The sequence below is a fragment of the Sitophilus oryzae genome, unplaced genomic scaffold (genome assembly GCF_002938485.1).
Source record: "Sitophilus oryzae breed Bouriz unplaced genomic scaffold, Soryzae_2.0 scaffold_1586_pilon_pilon, whole genome shotgun sequence".
Classification (NCBI taxonomy): domain Eukaryota; kingdom Metazoa; phylum Arthropoda; class Insecta; order Coleoptera; family Curculionidae; genus Sitophilus; species Sitophilus oryzae.
This window is the reverse complement of record NW_022146265.1, coordinates 442,047-457,891: the sequence shown is the minus strand read 5'-3', so window position 1 is coordinate 457,891 and position 15,845 is coordinate 442,047. Positions and strand designations below refer to the sequence as shown.

Sequence of the window (15,845 nt, the reverse complement as noted above, 5' to 3'; positions counted from 1 at the left end):
AACAGCGTGGCTGCCTGGGTAACTAATTTTCAGATATGGCGGCTGGGACATTTGACATGACTATGACATGACATAGACATGACAATTTCAATTTTATGAAATTTATTTCCGTTTCCGGTTTTTAATGGCGGGCTGTTCGGGAGGTTTAAATGAGGGTTAATATACTTTTTACTCTTTCTAGTAGTAAATAATACAGCAAAATTACTCAAAAAATTTATTTGGAATTTAGAACAATGTAAATATGCAAATCAACACAATTAAAGAGCTATAAACCAATAAACTACTGTATCAATATTAAATATTTAAATAATATCAGAGATGCTGTGTTAAAGCGAATTAGTAAAGTAACAGTGCATTGACTTACAGAAACTTGAAGATAAATAAATGTTTTCACAGCTTCACGGATAAATAACTGGAAGCAGGAAAAAGGCAACCGGAACCCACACAAAACCTGGAATCAAAAAAAATATGTAAAAAATATAAATATAGGTACCTACATAAGACTTTTGTGAATTAAATCAAACAGGACTTGAATGAAAATAAAATGAATAAAAAATATGATACATATACATCTAATACCTCATTTGTATTTTAAAAATAATCTACATACATAGATTTATAGCATTATTGCTATGAAAATACATAATAGGTACCTATGTGATATGTAATTACGCATTTCTGTTCATCTTGTAGAAATTTAACGTAGGCTAATAATAGTTCAATAATCATAATTTACCTTGTATAACTTGCTTTCAATTGCTCAAAATCACCGATCAGTCTTTAAAGTAGAGATACGGAAAAATCCTTGAAAGAATATCCCAAGATCCTTGGGTTTAAAGCTAAAAAAATATAAAAACAGTTAATATATTACCTATTTTTACCTATAATATGGCCCATACCTGCTACACGCCGAAACGTCGATTTCATCATTTTCTTCATGTAATTAATATCATATATACTTTATTAAAGTGTTAACAAGGAACTTTATATCAAAAAACATCTTTGTACTTATAAATTTCAGCCGAAATATCAGAAACAAACTTCCAATCAAATCTAAACGGCAAAAATTAAAATGGCGCCCGACCTTGCCAGAGGCCTCGGAGGCTCACACTGACACACAGACAAAAGACAAAAGAACAGGACGCCGACGTGCATAAAAATGTTCCGTAGCAGAAATTGACAGAAATCATATAGAAATATTCAGATTTTTGTCTAGGACAGTCTAGAAGGCCATGCTTTCTGCCTGGGTAGAACCGCGCCACAACTGTTTCCAATTTTCCGGTTTACTGTCACCCCCCTGCTGACAACTAAAGAGACAGCTTTATTTATTTGTCAAATTACATAGAAACCAACGACTTTTCGACTCGCAATAAATTCCTTGAAATATTAATTTCTGAATATTTTCTAAAATGTAACTCGCTATGGAAAAAAATATTGTTTTATACACAACGATAAAATTGCATTATCGTCTCCCGAAATCTTTTCGGTCGATGATAAAATACCATTTTATCGTCTTGTACAAAAAATAACTATGTTTTAATTTTATTTTTTCCATAGCAACTGTTAAAATTGCCTCATATCTATCAAAAATAGTAGATAAAATAGTACTTTAACCGCAAGGGTAGGCTATTAACCACTTGATGAAGGCTAAAATTGCTGTATATCGTTACTGTCTTATCCAAAAGCGAATATCTCCTATAAAAAAAAAACCGTTTTTCGTGCTGGTGAGTGTAGTAAAGCTTTTTATAAGTTAAATAATTGAGATACTTTATTTAATAATAAAAAAATAAACGACTTTTCTAAATAGAGAGAAGACGTTTTTCTAGTTAGACAGAAGTTTTTTAATTAAGTGGAAAAAACTAGAATAGGGTCGAGATAATAAAAGAGAAAGGAGGATAGATAAAGCCAGACAAAGTGGGGAGGATCGTTTTCCAAAACTCGGTTTTTCGTGTTTCTCCCTTTTTCGTCGGTCCTCCGTGGAATTTAAACACCGCCAATCTATTTGACTTGTTCCAGGATCCCAGAAATTAATGAAAGCCCCACCAGAAAGGAATAAATTTCGGTTTTAATCCATCGTCGATTTCGCTTTTACAATTTAAAGAGACTTTCCTGTTTTTATCAAACTCTCTTTCAAAAAGGAAAAAAACTTTGTTGGCGTATTATTTCGTTCGGGGTTCTATTAATCGAACTTTTTTATTTTTATACAGAGTGGTCCGAACTGTATTCCGGAAACTTTGGCATCATATTCTGCAGATAAAAATAAGTAAAAAAGTGCGTTAAAAAAGAAGTTTCATTTTTATTTCGACATTTTTCAAATATTATCGGAAATAACGTCAACATTTGCATAAAAATTGGAGTCTGGAAGTCTTTTGACATGAGAAATTTGATTTTAGTATCAATATGACTTCTCTTTGTAGGGGGTGGCACCACTACATGTGTTTTAAGTATTTTGAAGAGTAATAACTTTTCGTCCGTACCCGTATAAAACTGCTGAGTGAAAAAATATACATTTCCGTGATTTTTTACATAAAAAGTGTCTCTTGGTAAAAATCGCTACGAGCAACCATTCTCAAGATATTTAAAATGGAAATAGTCAATACATAGTTATTTGACTGAAATGATAAATTTGGGAACTTTATTATTAAATTTTTCTTCGAAAAAACTATGATAAAACAGTTTTTGTTGAACTTTTCGCTCAAAAACATTTCAAATTTTTTATTTCAGTCTAATAACTACCGTTTGATCGAATAAAAACGGCGTCAGCGATGGCTATGAAATGACGATCGCTGTCATTTTATATGTAAATTTCTATGGGAATGGGTAAATCAAAAGATGCCAAGCAATCTTTTGATTTACAGTGCTGAAGATGAATCGGGTTGCGATTGCCAGCAATTTAAAGAAGTTGTATGAGGATCGCCCAATCAGTGGACGTCGGCAACCGGGTTGCTCAACTATTTTTATGCTTAACTACTAAAAAACAGCAACTGAAATTAATTTCCAGAAAAACTGATTGACCAAATTGCTTGAATGTCGCTTTATAAATGGTCCCTTCCAAGCAACCAAATTTTCAAGAAATTTAGAAGCAATTTTATCGCTCAACTTGGTTGCTACAAAATCGCCCCCTGAATGGGTGCCTTTAAGCGTCTCCTAGGAGAAGATGCACATAAAGAGTTCAACCGGACATTTCGTCCATTCTCTTCCTTTTAGATTGCAATTGTTGCACTTTCTATAGGAAGGAATTTAAAAATGAAAAATAATTTAATTTCAATTTCCAGATTTATTAATAATATTTAAAACATATATATAAAATGTGACGTTAAACACTTACTCTAAAATACAAAATTGAAAGTTTTTATCACAATTAGCATGATGTATCCATATTTACCATAGTTTTATAAATAAAAAAATTGCTAGCCAAAATTTTATAAAAATATCTGTTTTTAAAAAAATCAAGATCACATAAATTCTTTAATACAATCCTACATTGCATACGATATAAAAATATGTTAAAGAAACTCAATACAATAAAGTAATATGTACACCTTACACAAAATGATATGTGTATTGAATACTATTAAACATTTTATTTGCCTTAATATTTTATATAGCTTAATGCCTAATTATTAAATCACAGATTATACAACCAGCAATATTAAACATATTCCATTTTATTTCTGCGGTTCCCTCCAGCCTCCGAATGCTCTCTCGATTTCTTCAGCTATTGCCAACGTAAGTTTATCGGAATAGGGCATACCCACAACCTAAAATAATAAATTTAACAATGCAAAATTTAACAATACTGTTTAGCCATAATGCCATAATACAGAAAAAGCTTGCCGTTTGCAGAAGTTAATTTCTTTAGATGATTTTAATAAGCCACTATACAGGATCGTCCGAACTGTATTCCGGGAACTTCGGCAGCATATTCTGCAGATAAAAATAAGTAAAAAAGTTCGTATAAATGTATGCTCTAAAGTGCTTAGTTTCGGAGATACAGGGTGTAGAAGTAGTAGTCGACTTTTTCCAAATAATTTCTGAAGTAACGTCAACATTTGGATGAAAATTGGTGTCTGGGAGTTTTTTGACATGATAAATTTGATTTTGATGTCAATATGACTCATATTTATAGTAGACGCCACCTACATATGTTTTAACTGTTTTGAAGAGTAATAACTTTTCGTCCGTACCTGTATAAAACTACTGCGTGAAAAAATATACATTCCCGTGACTTTTTACGTAAAAAAATGTCTTTTAGTAAAAATCACTACGAGCAACCGTTCTCAAGATATCTAGAATGGAAATAGTCAATACATGTCATTATTGACAAAAAATAAACACGTTGAGCATATAGTTATTGACAGATATATTAAATTTGAGATTTTTTTTTATTTAATCATAAATTTTTCTATGAAAAAATGATGAATAAAAAGTTTCTGTTGAACTTATGGCACAAAAATATTTCAAATTTATGATTTCAGTCGAATAACTATTAAGTCAACATGTTTAATTCATGTCATTGATACATAATTACAACAGATTACAACCTTCTTAGGGCCCACTGGCGCGGCGGTAAGTACCATTAAAAAATTAATAACTTGAAATCGCCAAAATTACCATCGATTGTGATTCCTCAGCTGTCCTTGACGCTGTTTTTTTTCGATCATATGGTATAGTACATAATTCGTGTTGTAAAAGCATATTAAACTCCCATTCAAAGAATATTGCACTAATCATTATGCACTTGAAATATTTTTGCATAATCTGCAGAAATATGATTCACTAATTCATTCAAAAATTGTCTTAACTGCAACTATGTCAAAAGTAAATTCCTAGAGGGTTATATTAATAAATAATTAGAGGGTTATATTTGAAGGTTATATTTATACAGAAAGGTCCACAGACTTCGAGACATAGGAAAAATCAAGTCCATTTAGCGTGTGTCGCAATTTTCACACCTTAAAAAATTAGTTTTTTATAGCTATATGACTATGGACTATGAAAAAAGCTGTGTGATTTTCATAGAAAATAAGGGTACCTGTAAACCCACATTGTATAACATATCAGGGGTGAGAGTGTCAAAGGCATTAAATATTTGGCTGTACTTAAACTGCCGTTAAACGGTAGCTTACTACAATGCCGTTAATAGGTATGACGTCGTTGATGTGACGCACTTGACGGCTTTATGAAATATAGGAATTTTATAAGGACTAACCAACGCTATCCACCCCGCCACATAACCAACTTAACCAACGCAACTAACCTCGACACTGTTAAAAAAATATAAAATACAAATATAAATTAGTAAAAATCAACCAACCCCACCAAATAACCAACTAAGCAATGAATTAACACCCTACAAATAACCACGCTAACCAACCCGCCAAATAACTAAACCAACCCAACCAAAAAGAGTGAAACCAATGCAATAAGATCACGATAAGCAAAAAAATATAAAAAAAGTCTTGGTCGGTGTGAGATTTGAACCACGGACCATTCGCTTACGAAGCGATAGCCTCAGCCACTGACCCACAGGTGCTCTTGCATAATGCTTAAGGCTAGGCATTACTTTCCGCCGACATGAACGACGCCACAATATCTATTAACGGCATTTTAGTAGGCTACCGTTTAACGGCTGTTTAAGTACATCGTAAATATTTTCTGCCTTAACTGCTCCAAGTTTTGAATTTTTTCATGGCTGTAAATTTTAGATTTTATGTACCCCCATAAAAAGAAATCATTCACCGAGAAGTCAGGTGAAATTAAACGTCAGTCTAAACAAAACTGTCATTTTTGAAAACTTGTCAAAATTTGGACACACGCTAAATGGACTTGATTTTCCTATGTCTCGAAGTCTGTGGACTTTTCTGTATATACTACAAACAATACGGATTTTCAATAATGTGATTGAAAAATTATGGAATCAAGTAAATTAATTTCATTATAATTCTGCGCATGACAAGTACTGATAATTTCGATTCCAGATATCTCGAGAACCTTTACTCGTAGCGATTTTAGAGATATTTTCTACGTAAAAAGCGTCGTAAATGTATATTTTTTTACTCAGTAATTTTAGACAGGTACGGACAAAAAGTTATTACTCTTCAAACCAGTTAAGAAATATGTAGGTTGCGCCCTCTACAAGTAGGAGTCATATTGACATCAAAATCAAATTTCTCATATCAAAAAGCCATAGATAAATGCAACAAGTTTAGATTGGAAAGCCCGTAAAAATTTTAGGTCGCGAAATTATTTTGGGTCGCGACCGTTATACGCGATCTGGCGCTGCTATAGCGGTCGCTAAGAACAACGGCAAACAAAAACAGAAATAATTTTCTCTTGTCAAAGACAGAATCTTCAAAAATCATAATAATCTTTCAAAATCTAAACCGCTCTCATTAAAGAAATTCCGAAAAATGTTTATAGCGTTCATTTTCAAAGTAATTATTGCTATCTTGTGAGTTTAATTCAAGTTTTATTTACTCCAACCGGTGATAATTGTGAAAAAGTGGCATTAAAAACTTAAAAAGCTGTGCTGTGAACTGTGAACTGCAAAAATCATCGTGGATCGTGGCATAACGTCGGTTTCCAATGTTTCATAGGTATTTCATACATGCGTCCTTATATAAAATAAAGTTTCTTGTATGCACACATTGTATTTTATTTATAAAATTAAACGAAAATAATAATAAATTTGAATAAACAATATTTGGCGATATAATTCCGGAAAAAGCCGAACCGCTCCGAAATTTTTAAAAGTTTTGGGTCGCGACCGTTGCAAGATAAGCGCCAAATAGTGTTTACATTGTCCTTATGGGCACTTTCCAATCTAAACTTGTTTCATTTATCTATGCAAAAAACTTCCAGACACCAATTCATCCAAATATTGACGTTACTTCATAAATTATTTGAAAAAATTGAAATAAAAATAAAACTTCTACACCATTTATCTCCGAAACTAAGCATTTTAGGACATACATTTATAGGAACTAAAAGTAGTAGAAGTTTCTGGAATACAGTTCGGACCACCCTGTATTAAAACCGCGAAGGTCAAAGATAAATACGTATTTACCGATTTTTAATATTACTCACTTGTATACCAACTGGTAGGCCTTCTTTGGTTAACGTCACCGGACAATTAGTAACAGGGAAACCCAAAGCATTAAAAATCGACATATATCCATTATTAAGCGCATATTTTAATGCGTCTCCATGTTTAAAAGCTTCCACATGATATGTTGGCATTACCAAAATCTAAAACATGAGGTATAATGAGATTTAACCATGGCACTCTAAATTAAAATTTAAAATGCTATTTTTTTTAATTGAAAGTGTCAAAAGTTGACATATGCTATGTCATTTATTCAGAATGTCATTTTCTATCAAATGAAGTAAAAAAATACCTAGGGTGTCATTTAAAGATCAAAAGTTGTAGTCATTTCCGGTGAAACAGGTGACCGAAAATGATTGAATACGTCAATCAATCCTAATTTATGTCATATACTAACATACCAAAACTTTTTTTTATCTGAAAAAATAAAAAAAAGTTACACGGGTGAACCACTTTTCAGACGCACCCGGTATTGTTGTTGACTGATATAATTTTTGGTTAAAACATAAAGGTTTTAAACCAAAATGTATTAAAAATGTATAGCATATTAGCAAAAAATTAATAGGAACAATAATAAAACCATCCGCTGGTTGTTTAACATTAACTGCGTAACATATATTGTCTGTTCTGTAATTGTCACCATCAAATTATTTTTTATGTAGAAAACTTCTACATAAACGTCTACTCGTATTATATGAAGATGTATATATGAGATATAACGAAGGATTTCCATATTCAATACTTAAAATATCATAAGGATAGTTTCAATATCAGGAAAAAATATGTATTTCTACAAGTGTTGGTGTTTTTGTTTCACTAATCTCAGAAATATTTCACTTTCATTACATCAAATTTATTATTTGTTATTACAAGATTAAATTACTTACGCCATTGTCTCCTAGAGTTTCTTGAAATTTATTTCGTAATGAAGTTAGATCTTCTGCTATTTTTTCTTTATAGTTTTTCGGTAAAGAAGTAACAATTTTCTTCAAAACGCTATAGGATATTGGCATAAAAGTATGCTTCGACCTGAATGTCAAGTACCTGAAAATAAGATAAAGAAAATTGTAGAATATTTTCCCACGACTGTTCCAGAAAATCTTCATATAAAGTGTCCTGCTTGAAATATACAATATGTCCCCGGATTGTCTTTACAAGAAGAAAAAAAACCTTTTATTATTGATATTTTCAGAAAAATGCGTTCTTCGTAAAAAAAATTGCTTGTTCTAAAATAGTTAATCTCCATTATACTTTTCCAAATTTCCATACCGTTTTAGAGAAAATTTGAAAAAAAGTCCCAAAAAAAAACATAAAAATCAAAAGGCGTCTATGGTGATATAATTTCGATTTTATTCTTTAATAGATGGTTATTACTTAGATCTTATAAACTTCATGGATAAGTAAATTCGCTTCATTTTTGTTTAACAGACGTCAGCGACATTCGACTCTCTAAATACCTTTGTCTTTGACACTGACTGACCAATCGTCTGTCTTTCTTTTGGATATGTCATTTTTATGTCATAAAATAAAAAATATAAATTAGAGAAAATAAATATTGTCATTCGAATATTAATTATTTATTGGTTAATATTTATTAGTATATTAATTATTTAAAGAAAAAAAAATCAAAGGTAAATTGTAACTAACATAAATACATATTTCGTTGAATAAAAGTCGAGTTAAAAAACGATTTTAAATACCACATATCTTGTTTTATGAAAATATGGAACATGCTTCAGAGGTTTTCATACTTTTAGTGCTGTGGAGTTCTTTTAAAGATAAGATTGTTCCTATTGCGTACAGCTTCACATATTAGCTAACACTTGTATTAGTCATAATGTCTGTTTATCCACTAATTTAGCCACTACCTTTATCACACTACAATGTATTTTTTCACATACAGGGTGGCCCATCGAAAACGTTCCGCAAGGCATAACGGCCAGGGTAATTTTTTTTTCAGAAAATTCAAAAACACGTCAATTTTGTTTGTGAGGGAGACAACTTTTGCCCCAAAAATGATTGCAAAATCTTCAAACCTCTAAGCGGGGGTGTCATTCCCGAATTTTTTTCAAATGGGAAGGGGGGTCAAGTGGTACCGGTACAATGAAAAGGGCTGTCTATTCTCTATACTTTCCCGCTTCGTTTTTGAAAATCGGGCGAGTCATTGAGAAAATATGAAGGATTGAAATTTGAAAAGTTTATTTAAACATTTATCAGAGTAAATGATAAGGATAAATTCCTTCGACCAATTTGCTGTTTTTTCTTATTATTTCTAGATGTTTACGCATTTTTTCACTTGCCACAAGGTTGAACGATCAGGTTAGGTAGAGTGTACTTTCTTTTTGAACGGTGTAGTTAATCGGCACAACTGTCGGTACTGGGCTGAGGACAACTCCAGGGTTTTTTACGAGGTGCACACACAAAACCCTCAGAAATTGAAAGTGTGGGCTGGTATTTTTAGAAATTCTATTGTGAGTCCTTTTTTTCTTCCTGGAAATCTAACAGGTGATATGTACTTGGATTTACAGAAAAATACCATCGACCCAGCCCAAACTGACATCATAGAGAACGATCCTGGATACGTTGAAGCAGAACTAATATTTCAACAAGACGGTGCACCTCCACATTACTCTCAAAATGTGCGTAATTATTTAAACAATAACATTCCCGTTCGGTGGATAAGACGAAGGGGTGCAATTGAGTGGCCTCCCCGGTCACCCGACTTGACTCCTTTAGACTTTTTTCTATGAGGACACATAAAAAGTAAAGTGTATAGCACTCCACCCGCCTTATTAGAAGACCTGCGAAGACGAATTATTGATGTTTGTCGCGAAGTGACCCCGGAAGTTCTTCAGAATGTTCTAGAACGGATTGAAAACAATTTGTTTTACTGTATGGAGGTTGACGGGCAACATTTTCAGCATTTGCTTCATTAATAAGATAAGTTTTTTTCTAATTAATTCAATTTATGCGTTTTTTGCAAAAAGTACTTTTCAAATTTCAATCTTTCATATTTTCAAAATGACTCGACCGATTTTTAAAAACGAAGTGGGGAAATATAGAGAATAGAGAGCCCTTTTCATTGAGACGCCACTTGACCCCCCTTCCTATTTGAAAAAAGTTGGGGGATGACACCTCCGCTTAGAAGGTTGAAGATTTTGCAATCATTTTTGAGGCAAAAGTTGTCCCCCTCACAAACAAAATTGACGTGTTTTTGGATTTTTTGAAAAAAAATACCCTGGCTGTTATGCCTTGCGGAACGTTTTCGATGGGCCACCCTGTATATAAAATGAAACATGTTGTGTTTCTGACCTTAAATTTGAACCCTTCTCTATGATAAACAGAAAAATTGGACTGCACTATCGAGGACAATATTGTTTTCACCTTATAGTACGAGAGCTAACAACGTCGGGAAAACAAGTATTTTAAGACGTCTGGCTCTTTGATATATCTTTTATTTTGCTCTCTGGAACAGCATGCGGCCCGTCTGGCTGCCGATACCCGTTGCGTTCACTACTGCGCATCCAAAGAAGATCCTCTATTTTTTACTTAGCGCTTAGCGCAATTCTAGTATTGAATAAAAATCGAGCAAGTCTCCATTAGCTCGGCGCGTAGAGCTTTCGCCTATGAAGCGAAGGTCAGTGGTTCGATACCGGCTGGGGGTGCAACTTTTTTATTTTTTTTTTCGTTTATATTCTGATAGTAAAGTATTAATTATTAGCTTTTTTATCACCAGAACGGATGGCGCTTATGGGTTTATGATCCGTAGTGTATATAAGTAGAATTTGATACTTTCATTTGTTTTGAAGGATTATTGTGGTAATTAATTATTAGACAGGTTTAGGATGCTTCGGCTGCCGCGTCGATAGGTTGCGTTCACTACTGCGCATCACATGTGTACAGGGTGTCCCATTTTTGTGCGTTTTTTGGGATTTCTCGTTTATAATTTCATTTTAAAGATTTAAACATAATATATAAAAATTAACATTTTAATGCTTTATGAAGGTAATTTCTGCCTGTCTTTCTTCAAAATATTTTTTTCAGCTGTTGTTTATTATTTTAATAATCATTTTAATAATACTTTTTTTAACAGATTGTTATTTAAAAGCTACACAAGTTTATTTTCAGTTCAGTTTGTTAAGATAACGATGGAAAACAAAATTATCTGCTTAAATTAAATTAAATAAAATAATACTTTTTAAACAAGATTGATTAATGTTAATGTGTAGAAAATCTAGCAAATCTAGGGGTAGAATATTTAGTTACATAAAAAACTAGCAAAGCAATGTGAAGAAAAACGCATAATTGTATCTCCACTCATAAACGAGAAATCCCAGATATCCCAAATCCCAAAAAACGCACAAAAATGAGACACCCTGTACCCATGTGATGCGCAGTTGTGAACGCAACCTACCGGCGCGGCAGCCAGACCATCCTAAACCTATCTAATAATTAATTACTATAATAATCCTTCAAAACTAATGAAAGTAACAAATTCTACTTATGTACACTAGAGATCATAAACCCATAAACGCTATCCGTTCTTGTGATAAAAAAGCAAATATTTAATACTTTACTATCAGAATATAAACGAAAAAAAAAATAAAAAAGTTGCACCCCAGCCGGTATCGAACCAATGACCTTCGCTTCATAGGCGAAAGCTCTACGTGCTGAGCTAATGGAGACTTACTCGACTTTTATTCAATACTAGAATTTAAAGCGCTAAGTAAAAAATAGAGAATCTTCTTTGGATGCGCAGTAGTGAACGCAACGTGTATCGGCAGCCAGACGGCCTGCACGCTGTTCCAGAGAGCATAATAAAAGATATATCAAAGAGCCAGACGTCTTAAAATACTTTCTCGAAAACGTTGCTAGCTCTTAGACTATTATGTCATCTGTATATTAAGTTATGCATTTATTTTAATTGCATCTAAATGCAATTCATAAATTACAATATATTCATAAATTACAATGATTGATATTCATAAGCTGATTGTACATCTAAATGTAAAATCAGCTTATGAATATCAATCATTGTAATTTATGTCATCATGTCGGTCGCCACTATTTATGTCAGAAAGTATACTTTTTTCCTTCAATAGCAAATTTTCCACATCGCAATGATAAACTTATTTACACGAAACGTCGGATCAAACTTAATATGGGACAAAATAATTGTTTTACCGCCAATATAATCTCAACACCAAACCAATCGCGATCAGACGACATAAGTTTTCCACGTCTGTTATATACAAATTGATTATCATACTCTGACAAGTTATGTATGGTCTAGTTGGTTATGGTCCAATTAATCGCCATACCAAATTTCATCCCAGTAGCGCGACGTTTCTGTCATTGATAATGGAGATTTATCTTAGACAGAATGATGTCCAAATATTATCAAAAATTCATTCATTATCAAAAAGGTCGTCAAAGTCCTTCAATAATTTACCAACCTAGCTCAAATTTCATATTGGAAGGTATCATATTTTTATTCATTATTTTCTTTTTATTTACTGTATTTATACAGGGTGAGTCTTAAATAATTGTACACTACTAAGAGCTAGTCTGGCCTTAGGATAGATACCGAGAATTTGGAGGCTGACCAGGGTAGCTTTTATACCCAAGAATGGGCGTCTGGACTATTCTACGGCAAAGGCTTTTAGGCCCATCAGTCTTATGTCGTTCGTACTAAAGGCTCTTGGGAAACTAATGGACAGGTATGTTAGGGATGAAATAATGGGAAAAAGACCATTTCACCAAGACCAGCATGCCTATACAGCAGGACGATCAACCGAATCGGCACTCTATCAGCTAGTAAGCAAAGTGGAGTCGACGTTCTAAACAAGAGAAGTGCTTTTAGGGGCATTCCTCGACATAGAAGGGGCGTTTGATAACACCTCATTTCAGTCACTGACGAGAGCTACAAAGGAACCTCGGATTAGAGGAGACCTGCTGCAGGTGGATAGACTGCATGCTCAAAAGTCGAGTGGCATATACCACCCTCCTAAATGAGACTGTTGCAGTCCGGGTGGCGGGAGGATGGCCGCAGGGGGGAGTTCTCTCCCCTCTGCTGTGGAATCTCGTTATGGACGGACTGCTTAATAGTCTCAACAGGGCTGGTTTCAACACTCTGGGATATGCAGACGATTTGGTCGTGTCAGTCAGAGGTAAGTTTAACACAACAGTAAGGGAGCGAATGCAAAGGGCCTTAAAGATTGTGGAATTATGGGTGACACGGGAGGGACTAAATATTAGTCCTACAAAGACCGTAATAATCCCCTTCAGCAAGCGCAGAATACTTGAGGGACTAGGCCATCTAAGACTCTGCGGTGATGAGATTCCTCTCTCGGGGGAGGTCAAGTATCTAGGAATCACGCTTGATACCAAACTGACCTGGAACCGACATTTGGAAAATGTCACAAGGAGCGCGGTGACTACACTAGCGGTAGTCAGACGCCTTCATGGAAAAATCTGGGGCCTTAGACCACAGATGGTGCACTGGCTGTACACTGGAGTGGTGAGGCCTTCAGTAACATATGCATCCTTGGTATGGTGGCCTAAGGTAATGCAACAAACAACAATGCTCAGCCTCAGCAAGGTGCAAAGACTTGCTTGTCTGAGCATAACAGGGCGATGAAATCAACGCCCACTGCATCAATGGAGGCGCTTCTGGACCTTCCGCCTCTTCACATAGTGATCCAGGCGGAGGCAAGAATGGGACTCTATCGACAACAAAGTGTCTTGTCTCTGGGAAATAGGACAGAAACAGGACACTCAAAGATGGGAAATCCTATCGGAGGACCTCTACTCCAAATAAGATCGGACCAAATGACCCCTCTTTATCACTATCACAAACCATTCGAGGTGAACAAAATGGATCGAGGAATGTGGACAGATATAACATTCCTTCAGGATGGACTAACCTGGTATACAGACGGGTCAAAGACCGCTGAAGGAACAGGAGCTGGAGTATTTCGGGAAAGACCAAGGGTAAGTTTATCGTTTTCCTTGGGTAAAGACTCAACCGTATTCCAGACAGAAATCTTCGCCATTCTACGATGTGCGAAAGAAAACAATAGAAGAGCTTATTCAGATAAGCTCATCAATATATGCTCAAACAGACAGGCGGCACTTGGGGCGCTTATGAGCCCAAAGGTATCGTCGAGACTCGTCTGGGAATGCCTAGGTGAACTGGAAGCTATGGCTCGACGGAACAGAATTAAATTATTCTAGGTGCCGGGCCACAGCGGCATCCAAGGCAACGAAAAAGCCGATGAGCTAGCTAGGCAAGGATCATCGGCATCTTATCTTGGTCCAGAGCCAGTACTGGGAATACCCAAATGTATGGCCCGTAGTGCACTAAAACTCTGGATCAGGAAAAAGCAGAATGTCCACTGGAGAAACCGACACGGGCACAGGCACAGCAAGGCTTTTATCCAAGGACCTAGCTCCAAAACCGCAAAAGAACTGCTAATGCTTAGCAGGAATAAATTGCGGATTACAACAGTCCTCTTGACAGGACATATGGCTGTCAAGTGTTACCTGAACAAGCTCAATCTGTATCAAGGAAGTCTTTGCTGCAGACTTTGCGCTAAAGATCCTGAAACAGCGGAGCACATAATATGTCACTGCGAGCTCTGGATCGCAAGCGACACTTTTATTTGGGAAAGCTAGGCTAGAACCGGAGGAACTATGCTCCCATCCTATCAAGGACCTGCATAAGTTAGTGCAGGGCACAGAGATAGGAGAATGGGTGCAGATATAGAAAGGGGACAAACACAATAGGCCTCACAGGTCGCAGTGTTTCCGGCAGAGGACGGCCCCTTATTGTGGAAAAAAAAATAATTGTAAATATTTTAGAGGTAGTGTATTTAGTGCACAACCCCAGAAATACGATACAAGTTTTTTTCGTGACAAAATAATTTTGAAAATTTGAAATTTCTCGAAAAATGTTTTGATTTTTTTTTACATAATAAACATAATTTCTTAATAATATGACAACATAGGTAATAGATTAAATTTACAAGAAAGAAAACTCAAAACTTAAGAAACAATTTTTTTTGGAAATTTTCAAAGTACAATAACTCAGTTATTTTGGACTCATTTGAAAAACAGTAAAGAGAAAATATGTTTCTTTTATCGAAATCTACCAGTCCTGAAAATATTTGCACTTATTTAAGACTCATGCTGTATAATAAATACACACATTTTTGTACAAATTTAAATTTATCTAAACTTAAATTTATCTAAATTTTTTTGCATAATTGAGATTTCCAGTATTATTATTCAAAAGATATCATACCTAAGATATTCAGTTGTAGTACAGCTGTCATTATTGTCAAAAATATCATTAATGTCGTCTATTTGAAGCAAGTGTATTGCAGCCAATTCTCCAGCAAATTGAAGCTGATGAAAATCAACCTAAAATGAAAGAAATTTACAGTTATTTTATTTATTTCGGCATCCACAAAACTTACTTTCTCAGGTTCTGCGTTTGAAGTTTTGCTAAAGTAATCAACTACTTTAAGAACTGCGTTTGAACATTCTTGACTAGTCTTGTCGCAGGAATTGTCCGGATAATCGTTGATGTAATGTACTTTTACATTCTTTATGTCGACCTAAAAAATATATTTTTTTAAAGATAAATTTGTAGTCAGTAAAATTATTAGTATTGCTAATTAAAGTAATAAAAAGTAAGTCTTAATATAAAAAAGATACATTTTTTGATACATCT

The 15,845-nt window shown here is 34.3% G+C and overlaps 1 protein-coding gene across 5 annotated transcripts in view; it reads right to left on the bottom strand.

The window, feature by feature from the left end:
- Positions 1-3,257: 3,257 nt before the first annotated feature.
- The window catches only part of LOC115879743 (fatty-acid amide hydrolase 2-B-like), a 56,109-nt gene continuing 43,521 nt past the window's right edge, over positions 3,258-15,845 (bottom strand). For all 5 annotated transcript variants that reach the window (XM_030896717.1, XM_030896719.1, XM_030896716.1 and 2 more), the window contains 5 exons: positions 15,589-15,729; positions 15,414-15,532; positions 7,996-8,152; positions 7,090-7,251; positions 3,258-3,761 (listed from right to left, as the gene is read on the bottom strand). In XM_030896717.1, coding sequence (XP_030752577.1) covers positions 3,669-3,761; positions 7,090-7,251; positions 7,996-8,152; positions 15,414-15,532; positions 15,589-15,729 — 672 coding nt within the window. In that variant the 3' untranslated portion in view covers positions 3,258-3,668. The remainder of the gene's footprint in view (positions 3,762-7,089; positions 7,252-7,995; positions 8,153-15,413; positions 15,533-15,588; positions 15,730-15,845) is intronic.